The sequence below is a fragment of the Acinonyx jubatus genome, chromosome X (assembly GCF_027475565.1).
Source record: "Acinonyx jubatus isolate Ajub_Pintada_27869175 chromosome X, VMU_Ajub_asm_v1.0, whole genome shotgun sequence".
Lineage (NCBI taxonomy): Eukaryota > Metazoa > Chordata > Mammalia > Carnivora > Felidae > Acinonyx > Acinonyx jubatus.
Window position 1 is genome coordinate 1597025 of NC_069389.1, and position 19258 is coordinate 1616282.

General features: G+C 47.3%; 1 protein-coding gene across 3 annotated transcripts; it reads right to left on the reverse strand.

Moving 5' to 3' along the window:
* Nucleotides 1-268: 268 nt before the first annotated feature.
* On the reverse strand, nucleotides 269-18163 carry ARSL (arylsulfatase L). Of its 3 annotated transcripts, none has more exons than XM_027052922.2 (12): nucleotides 18035-18163; nucleotides 17385-17869; nucleotides 16297-16346; nucleotides 14925-15074; nucleotides 14035-14156; nucleotides 12705-12827; nucleotides 9710-10133; nucleotides 8153-8289; nucleotides 6477-6611; nucleotides 5605-5767; nucleotides 3238-3359; nucleotides 269-716 (listed from the first exon to the last, which is right to left on the reverse strand). In XM_027052922.2, the coding sequence occupies exons 2-12, from the start codon at nucleotides 17658-17660 to the stop codon at nucleotides 358-360; spliced, it is 2061 nt and encodes a 686-aa protein (XP_026908723.1). In that variant the 5' UTR covers nucleotides 17661-17869; nucleotides 18035-18163; the 3' UTR covers nucleotides 269-357. The 3 variants fall into 3 exon arrangements, with proteins under 3 accessions (XP_026908723.1, XP_026908722.1, XP_053057997.1); XM_027052921.2 differs by lacking the exon at nucleotides 18035-18163 and having other exon boundaries at nucleotides 16302-16346; nucleotides 17385-17629; nucleotides 17752-17969; XM_053202022.1 differs by lacking the exon at nucleotides 18035-18163 and having other exon boundaries at nucleotides 16302-16346; nucleotides 17385-17970.
* Nucleotides 18164-19258: the final 1095 nt, after the last annotated feature.

The following is a 19258-nucleotide window of genomic DNA, read 5'->3' on the forward strand; positions in this document are numbered from 1 at the left end:
CTGAAAATCTGTTTGGCACGGACCTCCCTTCCGCTGGGACTCGGAGGTCTTGATGGGGCCAGAGTGGCCTCCTCTGGGTGACACTGAGGTCTGTGGGTGAAAGTCCCTGGGTTGGGGGTGGGGGTCCCTGCTCCTCCCCACTTCCTTGTGGGTGGTCTGAACACCCCCCCCCCCCAATGGCTCCTTCTAGCTAGTGGTGACTGCACCCGGCTGCCTCTTCCTTATAACTTCCTGTTTTGAGATGCACAACTAGTCCGCCCTCACAAACGGATAACTTAACCCGCTAGGGGAGGTTTAATTACACCAGCAAAGACATGCAGGGATCTGGAAGGGGGACCTGGTTCTCCCTGGAGGCGCTTATGCTTGGCCGTTTTCCCGATCACACCAGCAGAGGGGAAACGGGCCACAGCACGGCTGCAGCCAGGGTTTCCAGATATTTCCCAGCGCGTCCAGCTGCACTGGGACTGGCCTGAGCGTCCGGCGATGCTCTTCCACGGCGCGTGAGATTGTGTCCATCACCCGGTAAAAGGCGGGCTCCGTGTCCGGCGTGAGGGCGTGCGCCTCGGAGGGGTCTCTGGACAGGTCGAAGAGCAAAGGTGGGTCGTGATGGGCCACTTGGTCCCCGAAGCATGGGCACACCCCTCTCCCGTAGCAGGCGCCGGCTCCATGTGGGTGGAACACTGGGGTCGTGTAGTGGACTTTCCACAGTCTTCCTCCTGAGGGAAGGACACGAATCTCAGAGGGTTGACGTGGAGAAGGAGGATGGGTTGAGGTGGAGACGGAGGACGGGTGTTGGGAGAAGCCCAAGTGTCTGATGTAATGAATGGAGGGGCAGATTGGGCAGCTCAATAAAGCTACAAAGGAGTGAGTTCCTTGTGTGGTAGGTAGTTCCAGGCAGGATGCTCAGAGGCTTACAAGGGCACTAGCTGCTCTCATGAAGCTTGCTCCAGGGCGCTGGGCAGCTAGGGAAAGGAAAGGAGGGAGAGAGGGAGGGAGGGAGGAAGAAAGGAGGGGGCAAGCTATAGCAACCAACCTTCCTCTCTGGGAGGGCACCCATCCTACTTCTGCCTCAGGAAGGGACTTTGAAAGAATAGAAGGAGGGACCGGGGAGGTCGCTGCACTGGCCTCCTGCCCAGAGTTGGGTTGTGCCAGCTGCACAGCCTGTCCTCCCAGCTTCCTGCTGCTCTGGGAGGGAGGCTCCCATGCGTGTATCCCGACAGTGAGTCTGGAGAAGCCATGTGTAACCCGGGGGGGGGGGGGGGGCAGTAGACAGGGGGCGTATTCCCAACGTTCAAGCCTCTTCAACAGCACCCTCACTGGCTTCCCAGAATCACCCACTGTCTACTGACCTTGAAAAAACATTGAGATATTCGCCCAGTTACTGTGAGATGAGAGGTCATTAAGGGGCAGCCACAATGTAAAAGAACAAACTTGAAGCCTGGATGTAGATTACAATAATATGGAAAATAATGGATGAAAAGGGAGGGACGTTTAAAGAAAACAATCTAAGGGCGCCTGGGTGGTTTAGTCGGTTAAGTGTCTGACTTCAGCGCTCATGATCTCACAGTCATGGATTTGAACCCGTCATTGGGTTTGCTGCTGTCAGTGCAGAGCCCTCTTCAGATCCTGCCCCCCTCTCTCTCTGCCCTACTCCTGCTCACTCTCTCTCTCTCTCTCTCTCTCAAAAATAAATAAATATTTTAAAACTGTGTATGTTATAGGGGGCACCTGGGTGGCTCAGTCAGTTAGGCATCCAAATTTGGCTCAGGTCACAAACTCACAGTTCACGAGTTGGAGCCCCGTGTCAGGCTCTGGGCTGACAGCTTGGAGCCTAGAGCCTGTTTCAGGTTATGTTTCTTCTTGTCTCTCTGTCCCTCCTCCACTCACACTCTGTCTCTCTCTCCAAAAAAATGCTAAACACTAAAACACTAAACACTTAAAAAAAAAACATGGTAACTTCCTCAAATAAGGGAGACCCCAAGAGGTATTCCTTCACCCTTGATTCCGATGGCTGGAGACTTCTAGAGGATGGTTTTGAGGAATGGAAAGATAACAGTTAAATCACAAGAAGGATACAGTCCTTCCCAAACAGTGGAGGAAGAAAAGAAACACAAAACCTATGCAATCATAAAGTTACAAATCCAATCAATCCATAGGGCAAATCCAAAAGAGAGGAGAAAATGTCAAGGCACAGAAGAGTAATAGAAGGGAAATAGAAATGAAGAAAAGTAACTCAAATGAATGAAACTCTGTTACCAGAAGACAAAGGTGGCAGCAGAAATCAATTGTGTGTAAAATTCAAAACTAACAGTGCTACAGTAAATGCAAGAGCTGCATTAAACAAAAAATTTCTAACAATGGAAAACCTCTAGCAATGCCACTTAAGTGATGATGGAGATCAGATGCATAGAAATATGGAGGCAATTAAAATACAATGAAATTAGTAGGGATGGGAACAATGTGCTTGATGAAATCAGTATTTTTTAAACAAAAAGACTAAGTAGAGGGGCATAACGTGACTCAGTCAGGAAAATCTGATATTGTAAAGATAACCAGTCTTCTCTCAGAGTCAGTTTATACATGGGATGCAGAGCCAAATCATAGTCCCATCGGATTAAAAAAAAAAATCTTGCAGTGCATCCTGAGTGGCTCAGCTGGTTGAGCATCCAACTTCAGCTCAGGTCATGATCTCATGGTTTGTGAGTTCGAGCCCCACACCGGGTTTGCTGCTGTTAATGCAGAGCCCATTTTGGATCCTCTGTCCGCTTCCCCGCTTGCACTCTCTCTCAAAAATAAATATTTATAAAAAAAATAAACAGTAAAAAAATCCCTTGCAAATGATTTTAGACTTCTTTTAAAAGGCCAGTGGGCCAAAATAGCCCAGGAAGTTTTGAAATGCAAAAATTATTTGGTATGCATGTTGCTGCTTATATCATAAACTAGTGATTATTACAAGGATGAAATCATGTTGTTGAGATAAGGTGGTTGGGACAGGTGGAGACCAATGTAGGTTAAGAGCACAGGTTTCAAAGATGAGAGGCAGACTAGAACACCTGTGTTCTGGAAGGCCACATGAAATCCCCTAAACAATGGTAATAGGGTGATAAGGTGACTGACCGCTTGCATCCGGCAGCTGTGAGGGGAAAATACGGTCAAGAAAGGGATAATAAGGGCTCATGTGAAGCAGAGCCATGGGATTACAAGCCAAGATGTGACTCCGTGTTCCAGAGAACTCACCGTCACGTTGGTGCCAGCGGACTGCGTGCAGAAAATTCTCGCAGTAATGCAGCAGGAATTCGTGATCCGAGTGCTGTGCTGTCCCCAGCAGCAAGGGCAGCATGTCCCGGCCATCAATCACCCTGCAGATGAGGAGCACAGGGACTCAGGGGTGCAGCAAGGATGCACGGAAGGCATGCTCGATCCTTAGCAAGTTTAGGGAAGCACTGGGACAGGTGCCTCCATTCTTTCTCTGCCAACATCACCTTTGGCTAAAGTATCCCCAAGGATCCAGCTATTACCAGACCGACCTTGTTAGGAATGCAAACGTAAGCCGAAGGTTCTGTGACCTGTCTCTTTGGTTTTATACTGTGCTGGGTTCTAAGCCATTGCAGCCTACAGTGTATTCATCAAGACTGAGTACCATTTCCTTGCCTGCTGCTCGTCCTGCTTTTGTGTTCCCTCCCCTAGCCCCACCTGTTGGGTTTTCTTCCCTCTTCCCTTCCTTGTCTTCTCCAGTTTCCAAGGTGTGACTCCATCCCACTCAGGACAAAGGTCTTCTAGGGACTCCGGTTCCATTTTCTCCACACTTTGTAGGGGACAGCTTAAACCCACTACTTGTGATTTGCAGGGATGGCCCTGAGCATTTGATGTCCTAGTGACGGGGTCCACTGCTTCAGGGTGGGAAACAGGTCTGTGTTTCTTTGGGACTTGCCCACCACCCCTAAAGTGGTAAAGTTGCGTGGATGTATCGGGCCATTAACTTTCCCCATACTTGAAGGTAATCAAATGACTTTATGGACAACTGCAGCGATCCTTCTTGATTTTTCTTAATTGTCTTGATTACTTTTCAGAATCTTGTGGGTCACATGTAAATCACCGATACTGAGGATAAGTTTTGACAGATGCCCATGGAAAGGGGATCTTTTTCTCTAGTTTCATTAATGTTCTTCATCGTGTTTATATACACATAAACATATATATATATCTTTATATATATTCTTATATACACACACATATATATAATATATAGTATTGGTTTTGTACATGTGTGTATCCTTATATATATCCATGTATATACACACACATACAATATATAACATTGGTTTTGTGTGTATATACACACACACATATATATATACACACACACATAAATACATGTGTATATCCTTATATATCCATATATATATACACACATATATATAACATATAAATATAGGCATTATATGGCTGCATTTCTTTTTTCATCTAGTGAAACACATTTGCAATATACATGTCAAATTTTTATTTTTAAGGCAAATGATAAATTAGAAATTAATTTAAAGATTAGCACCCAGTTAGAAAAAAAAAAATCAACCAGAGATATGATATTCCATGCAAGAAAAAACAGAAGAATGTTGACTAAACGTATGAAATATTCAACCTCTCCAGGGATAAAATGGTGGAAATTATAATACACACATATATGTATATTTGTATACACACATATGAGTAATTTTATATAAATTACCTGTACAAAATCTATATTTATCTTAGCTCTGTTATGTTTTAAAGTAGACATCTCGCATATGTCTGGTTGTGGTTCCTAGGGAAAATTTTGACAAAATACATGAAGAGATTTATCTGTAAACGGCCATACGCTTTGACTCAGGAATTCACCTTCTAGGGGATTCTTAATAAGGAGGTAATCATGACAGACAGTAACATGATAAGACAGTATTTTTTTTAAAGCGAGGCTAAAAATTATAAGGGGATGGTTGAAAGAAAATACCATGAAGGCATTAAATTTTTTGTCTGTCCAGAAAGATGTCTAAATATATATGTATTTACATGAATATGCATAAAATATGGAAAACGTATCTAAATCATATATCTAAATCTACATATCTCGATAGATCTACATATAGGTAGATTGACATGATATATATCAAACAATTTCTAATTGTATGAGAATCATATATTTCTCATATTTTTGCATCATTATGATTATATGATTATATACATAATTAATTAGATTATGAAATAATATTATTTTCTATTTCCCCAAAAAGTCTCTATAATTTTCAAGACAAAAACATTGGAATCTGTACAAAATCTCTGCCACACTACATGAAAAGTAATTTCCCACGATGAATTGTTAGATGTTTTCAATGGCCACCGTAATAACATGGCTCCACTTATGAATCAGTAGAAGGGAAATAAACATTCTGTGTATCAAATGAAGCGGACAGCTGATCCTAATAGCTCATAACGGGGGGCCTGGAGTGTTTTCCCAGAAACTGATATCACGGGCACGTCACGCAATGCAGAAGTGACAATGACATTTCACATACACGTTTGTCTGCATGCAAAACTGAGCTGCTTGAGTTTCCTTGGGCTGTTATGTACCTGTCCTGGGGCACCTCACCGCCCCCCAGCTGGACCACGGTGGGGAAAACATCCATCAGGCTGGTGGGCTCGTGGATCACTCGGCCGACCGGCAGCACCCCAGGCCACCGGAAGATCCCCGGGACGCGGATCCCGCCTTCCCAGCCCCCCATCCCTTTGCCACCTGTGTGTAAACACGAACAGAAAAGAATGTGATCGGGCCGTGTTTTTTTGGCAGTGTGTTTTACGATCCTTGGGGTACATCTGATAATGGTATGTCTGTGGTTGATAGCATTCTAGTTTGCGTATGATGTGGCCACCACGGGTACCCACCCTCCTTGGATGCATTGCCTCATTCCTGAGTCCCTCACTCAATCAATGGGTAATCAAACTGTGGCCCCTCCACACAATGGAAGCTTAGCCATAAAAAGGAGCACGGCACTGACAGGTGCCAGGATGTGGGTGGACCTGGGAGAGACATCGTGCTCGCTGAAAGAAGCCTGTTGTCAAGGACCACGTACTGCACGATTCATTTACATGAACTGGTTAGAAGAGGGAAACAGAAAGAGTTGGTGGTTGCCAGGGGCTGGGCACAGGGAGGACCCGGGAATGACTGCACATGGGTACTGAGTTTCTTTCTGAGGAATTGACCATGTTTTGCGATTGAGCGATGGTGATGTTTTCATAATTCTGTGATTCTACCGAAACCACAGCGTTGTGCAAAAGAAAAAAAAAAATCAAGTTTCAGTATGACAAATTATACTTTCTACCCTGAATAGAAAAGCAGAGTCTCTGGTGACTCTCTTGACATGCATGGCCCCATTCCAAGGGAAGGGTGGGGAACTGTAGGGTGGAGATAAAGACCAGACACAAGGATCTGGGACTCTCCCTACCTTTATAGATTCCATTTGAGCCGCCATACTGGTTGTTTCGGAGTCGAGACTCTAAAGATCCCCCATGATCCGACGTGAAATAAACCAGGGTGCTGTTGGTCAAGCCTTCCGTGTCCAAAGTATCAAGGATCTTCCCTGCAAAGAATAGACGGCATGTGAGCCAGTCAGAAGGGAAGGCCGTCTTAAACCAAAGTCTTCCGTGCATGCTGGAGTATTTTGGAGCTCTCCATGAGAACAAACCTTTAGTGTTAGCACATGAATGGGAACAAACACCAGTGTAGTCATGCTATTCTGAGCATCACCGACCCAAGGTTCATATACACCCTCGGATGCACCCCATTCTGTTTCCAACATGCTTCAGGCAAGCTACATGGAATATATTGCATAGGAAAAAAAATAGCAAAAATTTAAAAAGGAGGCAAAAGAAGATTATGGAGTCAACCATGCTTCCATTAAACAAAAACGAAAAACAGGGGACACCTGGGTGGCTCAGTCGCTTAAGCATCCAACTTCAGCTCAGGTCATGTTCTCACGGTTCATGGGTTCAAGCCCTACGTCCGGCTCTGTGCTGACAGCTTGGAGCCTGGAGCCTGCTTCGGATTCTGTGTCTCCCTCTATTTCTCTGGCCCTCCCCCCGTTCATGCTCTGTCTCTCTCTGTCTCAAAAATAAATAAATGTTTAAAAAAATTTTTTTAAGTGATCATACTGTGGTTTGGTTGTGTTTGAAATTGGAACACAGAGGCACTAAGGCTATAGAAAAGATTCCTTAAATGTATCTTGGGTTCCTTATCTTGATGGACTTAGGGGGTTCTTAGCTCTGTACTGTAGAATTTCAGATTCTATCACTCAGTAAGTGTTCGAGTACATACACCTGCACATGCATTCATTTAGCAGATTTTCCCCCAACTGTGACATGGTGAATTCCATTTTCAACACTCAATATCTAGGGTGCCTGGGTGGCTCAGTTGGTTGGCCATCCGACTCTGGATTTTCCAGTCATTTTTCATCTTTTCCACACAAGGACCATAGTGGTAATGGTGAATGAGTTCGCCCTGAAGAAAATGGCATCACAAAGTCCCACGGGGGGACGCGATGTGACATCAATCTTTGCCTACAGGTCTCACAACCGCCACTATTTTCTCCAACAGTTCATTCAAGTCATACATTTTCCTCCAAAGTGATGTTTTTGGCGAATTTCTTACAGTATGTTTTCTCCTAAAATCTGATTCCCATCATTCTGCATCTCTTGGCCCTCTCCGTCCACCGGCACGTCAGCCCTAGGGGACCCGAATCCTCATGTGAGGAGCAGGGAAGTGTGTGTGTGTCTGTATCCATGTACTCATGGGACAAATGTGCCCTTTCTGTCATTCCGGGCATCATTCCAAATGCAGGGGATGCACTGGGAGAACAGGGCAAGACAATCCTACCCCACGGGAATTTTAAGCTCTGTTCTCCTGGGGGAAAATCCAACATCAACCCACCTAAGACAGTGTGATGAGAAGAAACAAAGCCATCAGAGAGACGAAAAGGCTACAATCGCTCGCAGCCTTCCTGTGCAATGAGATCACACTGTTCACACTGCCTCTTCCATCTGTAGTCTGCATTAATCTCCTTTCCTGCTGCTGTTTCCGGAGAAGCGACCATCCTGTCTGCACGGGGAAAAGGCACTTACTTACCCAGCATCCAGTCCATCTCTTCCGTGTTATCCCCGTACAGCCCGTGGACACTCTTCCCGCGGAACTTCTCGGTGGTGATCAGAGGGGTGTGCACGTGTAGAAAGGACACAAAGAGGAGGAAAGGTGTTTGCTTGTTTCTGAGAATAAATAACATGACTCGGTTTACTTTTATGTAAAGTAGAGACCGAGGCCCTAGAAGATGCAAAATAGGGATCTAGATCGTCATGTCCTTAAAGAAGTCTACCTGCTAGTGTTTAATGTGATGGCGTCACCCTTCTAAAGTCTGTTGAGGGGCGCCTGGGTGGCTCAGTTGGTTGAGCGTCTGACTTTGGCTCAGGTCATGATCTCACGGTTTCTGACTTCGAGTCCCACATCGGGCTCTGTGCTGACAGCTCAGAGCCCACTTTGGATCCTCTCTCCTGCTTTCTCTCTGCCCCTCCCTTGCTGGTTCTCTCTCTCTCAAAAATAAAATGAAGAAACTTAAAAAATGGCACACATATGACACGTATTTTTTTCCTGGTTTTTGGCAGTTTATAGGTGTATGTGCCTCTGGATCTGAAGGTAAGACAATTCCAGGTGGCTGGAGTTTACTTAATTCAGTTATTTATTTCATTCAATTATGTCGGTATAGGTTCCCACCTCAATCCTTAGTGTATAGGATAAAGTGATATTGCATATTTGGCTTTCTTTTTTTTTTAAGTTTTATTGTTAAGTAATCTCTATACACAACATGGGGCTCAAACTCACAACCCCATGATCAAGAGTCCCATGCTCTACAGACAGAGCCACCTGGGCTTCCCTAGCTCACTTTATTGTAAGAACACAGCATAGAATACATATAGCACACAATGTGTTGATCGACTCTTCATGTGATCAGTAAAACTTCCAGTCAACAATAAGCTATTAACAGTTACGTTTTGGGAGAGTCAAAGTTATTTGTGATTTTCCTCAGCACATGGTGTGGGCATCTGGAAACCCCCACGTTGTTCAAGGTCAACTGTAACCGTCAACATCATTTCAGACTCACGTTAGGCACTTCCACGAAAAGAATGTTCTGGAACATGATCACAACCTCATCACCACCAAGTGAACTGGGGTTCACCAGTGGCCCCCCCTGGCCCCACTTTACTGGAACACCCTTGTGGAGCATAGAAACCACCTCTGTTTGGCGTAGCTTTTCACCAAGTCCCTCTGGGCTCTGACACAGTAAGTTCCTTGTTACTCAAACTCACATTTAGCATAAAGTTGCCAAGAGGACAATGTAGTTCTGATGATAGAGCTTTAAAAATATTTAGAATTTATTGTAAATCTACGGGTGTTTCAGTTTGTTTTGTTAGTTAAATACGGCCGGTGGTGATCAGCGGGTGCTTACACAATGGGACTGACTCAAGTGGGGCTCAACTGAACATCATCTATGACACAGTTTACCAAAAACGTCTTTCTGGGCTACGGTGATTTCACTGGTCTTATCCTTATTATAGAAAAAGACTTTTCAAAATGCATTTTCACCATGGACCAGAGCCCTAGGATGAAGCTAACCCTTCCTTGGATGCTCACCTTTGGATGAAGGACGAGACCTCTTTGAGAATAAGAGACGTCGTCCTTGGAAAGTGCATGGGTTGCTCAGTGATGGTGTGGTTTCTCATCAGAAAGCAGTCTGCGTGAACAATCAGGGCTCCCAGGAAATACGAGGTCGTGAAGAGTAAGATGGCAGCTATGGTTGACCAGATGACCGGAGTCCATGAGCCTGACGTCAGGTGGGTGAGTTTCCCAGCGGTGAGCGTGAGGGCAGCCACGGCCATGATTTGGAAGCAGACGTTGAGTTTCCACTCCATACCTGCACGCTTCTCTGACAATTCCCAGCGGATGCAGTCTCCCATCATGGAAAACGGCATTCCGTAGAAATGGTCGAATCCGTGGTTGAGAGGGTGGTGGCAGTGATCGTTGGAAGATTCACAGTTGAGACCCAGGTGCCATTTTCCTGAAAGGCAAAATAGTTGGGTCATTGGTTAGTGGGTATCGTGTGCTCGCCACATTCCGGGTGCTCTGCTGGGAGCGGAAAAAGGGCAGGACAGCCAGATGGGTGTGAGTAGTGCTCACTGTGATTTAAAGCACAACCTGGACCCGGATCTCGTGTGGCAGCGTTATGGGCCATATTGTTCCCTAGGCTGCTGTGACTAATTACCATAAACATGGTTGCTTAAAACAACGGGAATTTGTGCCGTTGTAGTTCTGAGGCCAGAAGCCCCAAATCAAGGGGTGACAGGGTTGTGTTCCACCTGTAGGCTCCACAGGAGCATCTTTCCTGCCTCTTATGTCTTCTGGGGGCTCCAAGTGTTCCTTGACTTGTAGTCATATCCCTCCCATCTCTGCCTCTGGCCATACTGCCTTCTCCCCTTCTGTGTCATATATCTCTCTACATCGGTCTATAAAGGACCCTTGTCCTTGCACATAAGACCCACGTGGGTCATCCAGAACAATCTTGTCTTCTCAAGATCCTTATTTTATTTTATTTTATTTTATTTTTTCATTTGTGAACATAACTGTGATGTTTATTTAATTTATTTTTTAAATTTACATCCAAGTTAGTTAGCATATGGCACAACAGTGATTTCAGGAGTAGACTTCTTAGTGCCCCTTCCCCATTTAGGCCATGCCCCCTCCTACACCCCCTCCAGTAACCCTCTGTTTGTTCTCCGTATTTAAGAGTCTCTTCTGTTTTGTTCCCCTCCCTGTTTTTATATTATTTTTGTTTCCCTTCCCTTATGTTCGTCTATTTTGTCTCTTAAAGTCCTCATATGAGTGAAGTCATATGATATTTCTCTTTCTCTGACTGACTAATTTCACTTAGCATAATACCCTTTAGTTCCATCCAGGTAGTTGCAAATGGCAAGATTTCATTCTTTCTGATTGCTGAGTAATACTCTATTGTATAAATATACTACATTATCTTTCTCCATTCATCCATTGATGGCCATTTGGGCTCTTTCCATACTTTGGCTATTGTTGATAGCGCTGCTATAAACATGGGGATGCCTGTGCCCCTTCGAAACAGCACACCTGTATCCCTTGGATAAATGCCTAGTGGTGCAATTGCTGGGTTGTAGGGTGGTTCTATTTTTAATTTTTTGAGGAACCTCCATACTGTTTTCCAGAGTGGCTGCACCAGCTGCATTCCCACCAACAATGAAAAGAGATCCTCTCTCTCTGCATCCTCGCCAGCATCTGTTGTCGCCTGAGTTGTTAATGTTAGCCGTTCTGACAGGTGTGAGGTGATATCAAGATCCTCAACTTAATCACATCTGCAAAGACCCTTTTTCCATAGAAAGTAATATTTTCAGCCTCCAGCATGTAGGACATGATATCTCTGGTGAGCATTATTCAATCTACTGTGCCTGAATTTGCAAAGGTCTCTGGTAGGTCAATAAGGAAGGCACAGGATGCTCAGATTGCTCTAGAAAATGCAATCTGGGGGCGCCTGGGTGGCTCAGTCGGTTAAGCAGCCGACTTCGGCTCAGGTCATGATCTCGCGGTCCGTGAGTTCAAGCCCCGCGTCGGGCTCTGTGCTGACAGCTCAGAGCCTGGAGCCTGTTTCAGATTCTGTGTCTCCCTCTCTCTGACCCTCCCCTGTTCATGCTCTGCCTCTCTCTGTCTCAAAAATAAATAAACGTTAAAAAATTTAAAAAAAAAAAAAAGAAAATGCAATCTGCTGTAGTCAGTGGGGAAAAGATTTCTTGACTTTGGGATTGTCCCTCTCTTTGTTAAAGCACTGAAATGATGGTCAGGGTCATGGTGGACATTAGGTTCTACAGAACACAACTGTCAAGTTTAACCAATGACAGGTGTTTAGCTTCTCTACTGTCACTACTAGGGTATTGACAAAGAGGCCTGTGTATCTTCCCAACACCCCAAATGGTGTCTCCCATCCAGAAAACCTCATGCGATTTTCCAAGGAATGTTCCACGTGGGTAGACTTCTGTCCCCAAAACAACAAAGAGCCTATCAGATTTGATGTTCAGTGTATCAGGTGGTCTTGCTTTTTTTTTGATCAATAAATGGCACTGTTAATAAAAATTATCAGTATAAGATGATAACGATAGTGACAGCTTGGTCCCCTCTCAAGAAACTACTGTCCCTGATTGTACTTACACATGACATGGTTTGTTGACATACAGAAAAGTAAGCATGCTATTTGTGGAAGCAGAGAGGGAATGTACTAAGAGGCACATTTCTAAGCGGAATTTAGGGGGAAAGACGTTGTGGAAATTGTTGGTAATTTGGTGACATTAGAAAAGAATTTTCTAATTTTTTTGTGACAGTGCATCAGCAAATAATATGACATGCTAGATGGTTCATTAGGCGGACATTTCTTGAGCATGTACTTTGCACGAAGCAACCTGCAGGTCTTAAGGTCGTTCCTGCATGCACGGAGGGAGCTTTCTGTCCAGTGGACGATCCCAGTGTGTCATGACCACGTAATTTGCAAGCTTTATGGTTGAATATCTTCTTCATATAAAAGTAATGTGATTAATACTTTAAAAACTGCACATACCTATTAGCCCAGTGGCATAGCCTCTGTCCTTTAATATTTTTGCAAATGTTGTCTCGTTGGTCGGAAGTCCTCCAGATACTCCCGTCCACTGAAGAACACGATAACCATTACTGGAAACCATACCTTTGAGGAATCATTTTCAAAGAAACGTTACCATCACACATCGACATTTGCCATTATGGTTAATTTTTCATGTAAAACAGGCAGTGAAAAATTAATTGAACAATTAGCAAAAACACTTAACTGTGCTGCTGTGTGAAGGTTATACACACAAAGAGGATGAAAGGACACAGGAAGGGGAATTAAAATTGGTTTTATAATTTCACCAAACTCTTGATATAACCCAGGGGTTCTCAAACTTGTCTGCACTTTGGAATCATCTGAGAAGCTTCAAACTATTCTGAAACCTGGTCGTCGATCCAGAGAGTTTGAGTTCCATTGGTTGGGGGTGGAATTTGGGGTGGGTTGCAAGACGCCCTAGATGATTCAAATGTGCCAGCAAGGTAGGGAGCCATGGCTATAATTCCTACCAGCCCTGACATACCCAAGGCATGGACATGAGTGTTCCAAAAGGTAGGTTAAACATTTTTCTGAAGTTCTGAAGTATACAGTTGAAAACCACTGACTTAGAAGGTGCTCTTTGCCCCCTAGACCATTTTCACCAATGCAGCTCAGTCTTACTAGGGAAGATCCACCTGGTTCAAAGAGTGAACACAGTTCCCACTGATCATCTTCTGGGGACCTGGAGAATTCTTTCTGAGATTTTCCAAACCTTTGAGAATGCATCTGACTCCGCAGGACACTAGGGGAACATACGTAGTTCTCGGCCATAACAAAGACAGGTGGGGTGTTTCAGCTTAAGTTGGCCAGGATTCCTTCTTCCCTGGGACATGAGAGGGTGCCAGAGACCCATATATAGGAGGGCCTGTGACAGTTCATTTGATATGTCACATGGCCAGGCCAGTGTCCAGTTATTCAAACAGCAGCCCGTTACTTCAGATGGTGCTGCGAAGGCCTTTCAAGATACGGTTGACGTGTACAATCAATTGGCTTTAACCAAAGGGGAAAACCCTTGATATGGACCTTCTTCGTCCTTAGGGTCCAAGAACATCACACAGACTTCCACCTTTTTGTCTATTCCCTACTGAAACGCCCCATCTGAGTCACGTCATTATCGGTGGGGCTCTATACCTGATGGTAAAACTATGGCGATATCAGATTATTCTCTCCCCACGATACCAGTGGACCCATGCTTTAATACCTGCGTTAGAGGAGTTACAGGGAACACGCTCTTCTCCAGAGCCATGGTGAGACAGGAGGGAGAACAGACCTGATCGAAGAGGGTATCTGCCCGTTAAGAAAGCTGCCCTGCTTGGGGTACACACTGACGCGGCCGCGAGGTGCTGGGTGAGCATCACACCATCTCGTGCGAGGCGGTCAATATTTGGAGTCCTGCAGAAGAAACACGAACAGTTTTGTTGCTGAACAAAGACACACACGGGTTTTTTGTCTACAAGAACTGCTACATATTTCATAGAAAAATCAGCCCATCACCATTTAGCACAGCAAGATGTTCTTGGGAGTGGCCCAAAGGCAGTGGCGAGAACTTCGGATGTCACGTGAACCATGAGAGGACCTGAAAATTCGACCTCATGGCAGCCGCACGCTGTCGTTGGGACTCGAGGGTGGGATTCAGATGATACTTCCTGGTGTTGGCTGAGTTCAGCGCCCAAGGGCAGTTAGAATGTGACCCAGGTGATGGAGTGAGGTCATTCTACGCGAGACGGGCTAGTGATGACAGGTGAGTGTGGTGAGGTATGTTGGGGTGATGGGGGCATGGATTTGTGTGACCGCAGCAGGGCTTTCCAGCGGGGAGCACGGGAAAAGTCATGCATGGTTGGGTAGGCTTGACTTGATGGACGGAAGTGGAGGGTGGGGAAGCCCTGGTGTTTGACTTAGATGCAACACCCATGAATCTTTGGACACTGTCCCTCATGGACTGTGCTGATAGAAACCACGTTTCAAAGTGAAATGAGGAGTCACACGTAGGAGGCATCTGAGCTGGGGTTAGTGCTGGTGAGGGCAGAACGAGGGGTGAGGGGGCGTGGCACGGACGTGTACGGAATCCGGTCAAGGTCTGGACTGCACACGTCAAAGGTTTGACCCCTTGTCAGTGGGGTTTTCATCGAGACGCCAGAGGACCCGTTCTCAGATCCTTGCCTGATGGTGTCGTTGCCATAGCAGCCAATGTCGCCAATGCCGAAATCGTCCGCCATCAGAAGAAGGATGTTTGGACGCGAACCAGATAGATCCCTGCTGGCGGAGGGCGTCACACCCAGAAGTGCGCCAACTGTCACAGCTAGCCAGGTCCTGCAAGGCAAGGCGCCAACGAAAGCTTAACACTGCTTTCCAGTTAAAGAGTGACGTTTGTAGGGGTGTCACTAGGGGACTTGGATATTGCATCGTGTTGTGGAAGGGTTTGACTACATTTCTCAGGTATTTGATTTTTGTTTTAAAGTTGAAAACAGTTCACCTTCTGGATGGTTTTTTTATTTTTTTTTAAATTTATATATTTATTTTGGTAGAGAATTATGGAGAGGAAGAGAGAGGGATGGTTTTTTATTTTTTATTTTTTTTAATTTGTATATTTATTTTGATAGAGAGAGCATTATGGAGAGGAAGAGACAGAGAGGGAGAGACGGAATCCCAAGCAGGTTCCACACTATCCGCACAAGCCTGAGGTGGGGCTTGAACTCACGAACGGTGAGATCCAGACCTGAGCTGAGATCGGAGAGTCGGACGCTCAACTGACTGAGCCACCCAGGTGGCCCTTGATGATTTTATCTGAAGTGTAAACATTTTGTCTTTGGAAGCCCTGGGGTCTGTTATTAGGACTCATACCATGACTGAGGAAAGTCCTTTTTTGTGGCTTGGATCAGGTCCCCAGAACAGCTACAAGTCTCTGCCTTTGCCTCTTCCTCGTTTTTCTTTAAACAAGTAATCTGTGTTGAACTTGGGTCTCTGTGGCCCGTTGGTGGGAACTGGGCCACTGAGTCAGGGCCCAAGTCAGGGCAAAAGCTCACCAATGCCATCTGGTGATTCTGAGTCTATGAAAAGTCGCCGTATATTCTAGCATGACTGTGAAACTACCAAAGGCTGGCACGGGGCGGGGGGGGGGGGGGGGGTGGTGCCTTTCCTACCACTATCACTACCATAACCGTGGCCTCCGTGGGGGCCCTCCTGTTTCTGGAAGTCTCTGTGGGCAGGTGCATATACAGAGGGACAAGAGTGTGCCAATCCCCGGGGCCATGAAATCAACATGGGATCTGAGTCTCCAAAGAAGATTTGCGGTGTGGGCACCCTGGAAAACCAGACGATGCAGTTTGGGAAAAGTGGAATAGAATTCCTTTGAGTGGCTCCCAGACAGCAGAGTGTGGGACAGCGATATAAACCCTGAGCCCCACGGCCAGCGCCCCAGATGCATCAGCAATTACTAGGTGTGCCAGAGCGCTCCATCAGTGCGTCCTGAGCGAGGGGGCATAAAGAAAGGTAGAGGCGCAAACAGAAGACTGGAGATTGCACGTGTTTCTACCTTACCAAGCGTGCTCCAGACGTAACATGTTCTCTTTTCGCTTGTATTTCCTGTAAGAAACAAGGACGTATGTAATAACGATGTTCAACACGTAAGATAGTCCCTACCTATCGAACGGGAAACTTTGAGGCGCTCGGATCGTGTCAATAAAACCTTAAAACAGCTACCGAGAACTCGTAAGAATGGTCTTCTCTGTCAGAAAGGCTTTAAGGAAGCTGAACGCTGTGTTAAGAACGTGGAACGTGCGTCTGTCATGGGCAGGACGATAAATATTTGGGGCTTTTCTGCCCACGTTGCCGCTACCCCCACTCTGCCGTTGGAACGTGACTGGGTGTCACTGGCTTCTGCTGAAACAACGTTTACAGATCTGGTCAGCTTTGTTCGCCCCACAAATCATAGATTCCCGGTCTTTTCATTTCTTCATTTGTTTTTAATGTTTATTTGTTTTTGAAAGAGAGAAAGACACAGAGTGTGAGTGGGGGAGGGGCTGAGAGGGAGACACAGGATCGGAAGCAGGCTCCAGGCTCCGAGCTGTCATCACAGAGCCCGACGTGGGGCTCGAACTCAGAGATGGTGAGATCATGACCTGAGCCAAAGTCGGATGCTCAACCGACTGAGCCACTTAAGTGCCCCTCTCAATTTTTTTTTTTTTTTTAAAGATAAGGACACAGAGAAAGAAAAGCCCTTCAATGCAGTGTCTTCCCCGGGTGGGAAGAAATTGCACGCAGCTTCCCCGATGTCCTCCAGACCCCAGACGGCAAGCCTGCCTTCCCGGCTCTGCCTGGACCTGCTCCCAAAACCAGCTCACTTTCCGGTCTCTGGGATCCCAGCCACGTCGAGTCCACAGGCTCTGAGACCCGTTCACAATCCCGTCTCCATGCTTCCCCATCTCTGCATGATTTTTCTGGTTCCTTTCAATCTGGTTCCTTTTTGCAATCACCCCAGGGGTGTATGTGTGTGTGTGTGTGTGTGTGTGTGTGTGTCTGAAAGAGAGAGAGAGAGAGAGAGAGAGAGAGAGAGAGAGAGAGAGATGGGGTGGGGGGGACCAGTCAGTGATACTTTCACGCTTCTGTGGGCTTCCCAGTTACCTGGATGGCTGTGCTCCGTCGGGGCCGGGCCGCCTGGACCTCAGCGATCGGCTGGCGGTGCAGCAGGGGGCACGGCTGGTCCTGCGGGACTGTCCTGAGGCGGCCGCCAGTGCCCAGGCCTCCTCGGCCGGCCGGCCGGCCGCACGCATGTGCACAGCAACTCAGCCCGTTCAAAGCCACAGTAAGGAGGTGGAGGAGAAGCAAGTTCGGTTGTGCAGAGAGTGGCCGGGGCCGTGGCCAGCGGCCTGTTGGTACAGGAGACCTTCTGTTACTCATTAGAACACGCAAGGCGCCCGGGGGGCAGCGCACCAGGCTCCCGCGGGGGCCGGTGACTCATTTATTCCCCAGCGGGTCGCAACCTCCTGACCTCTGTCCTCAGCTCAGGGCTCTGTGCTGGGTCTCCCTCCAAAGCGGCCAACTGGTTGCCTTGAAAATGCCTCTCCCCAGCTCCTCGCAGCCCGCGCCCCTTCCCCTGCAGCCTGCGTCTGCCTCCGCAAGGAAAAGGGGGAACAGAAAATAGGTGTGCCTTCGCGGGCCAGCAGCATCACAGGCCAGGAACTTCGCAGCCGCCGAGGCGGATGCCCGCGTTGGGGAGCTGCTCTGGGGTTTGAGGCCATTGTTTTTGTTTGTGTCTGTTCTTTTCTACTCACCGGGGAGCCGGCTTCCTCCTGCCGGAGGCACAGCCTTCACACCAAAGACTTCCTTTCAAAGGCTTTCCTGAATCAGACCTTGCTGCGCATTCCCAGGTGTGCCGTCCCATCAACACGTCCCCCCTCAAAGCCCCTTGTGTGTGGTCACCAACCCCCCCCCCCCCAACCACACCCGGGGGCCTGAGCCTTGCAGACTTTCCACTGGGGGCTCCCGCCTGGCAGATAACAGCAGTCTTTTTGGCTCCAGGCGTCCAACATTCTTTGTGAACTTAACAAAGGACAGGAACAACGTTCCGCCCCGGGATGCGGGTGATGGAGGAGGGCAGCGGGACTCCTTGTGTTTTGTGGACTGTTTGCTTTAGTTTAGTTTTTTTTAACCCGACTAAGCGGAGACACATCTTGGAATTTCCACGTGACCTGTGGTGCACCCCACCTCGCTCCCTGCTCCCCGTTGAGGGACAAGACCAGAGGCCCGTAACACCTCCCGCTGCCCAGGTTGTGACCGCCCCCAAATGCCTGCAGACGTTGCTGAGTGTGGCCTGGTACCAAGATGGCTCTTGCTGAGGACCCCCCAGTGATCCAGCACTTTGCAGAAGGCTTCCTGGCGCGTACTGACCTTCCGCTGCCCTGTCACAGTCCTGCTGGGCAGGTCGCACACTGAAGCTGTCAGCCCGGACTTACAGCCTCTCTCCGTTTCTCCCCTTGGCTACTTTTTCCAGTGCACGCCCCGGAACGGGATCCTTGCGTGTTTTTGGTCTGGAGTCATTTGGGGCTCTGAGGTGACGTGTCACTGTGTGGGTACAGAGTGTTCCCAAATTCCTACCAGGATGCCTTCTGATGGGGACTGTACCCCCTGCCCTCCGGGCCCTCGGGCTTCCTCTGTTGTATTTGCATTGATGCTTCAGGGAACTGGAGTGAGTTGTATTGTGTTCTCTTCACCAACAGCCCAGGCGTCGGTTACAGGCCAGACGCGCTGCCCAGGGAGAAGGTCTGTGGGCAGAGAGGGCGCTGCGGGGGAGCGGGGGAGGGGACGGCCTGCAGGATCCCAGGGCTGGAATGTCTTTGAAGTATGACCTCCTTGCAACACTGGCTCCTTGGTTGTGTCTCCAGAAATTAAGGAGCTCTGGCTGAAGATCCCTTCCCAGGGATGATGTGCCTGTCTTGCCCACGGTAATGCTCGTGTGAACATGACTGCTTGTCTGGCTCCCATATCCCGTTTTCACA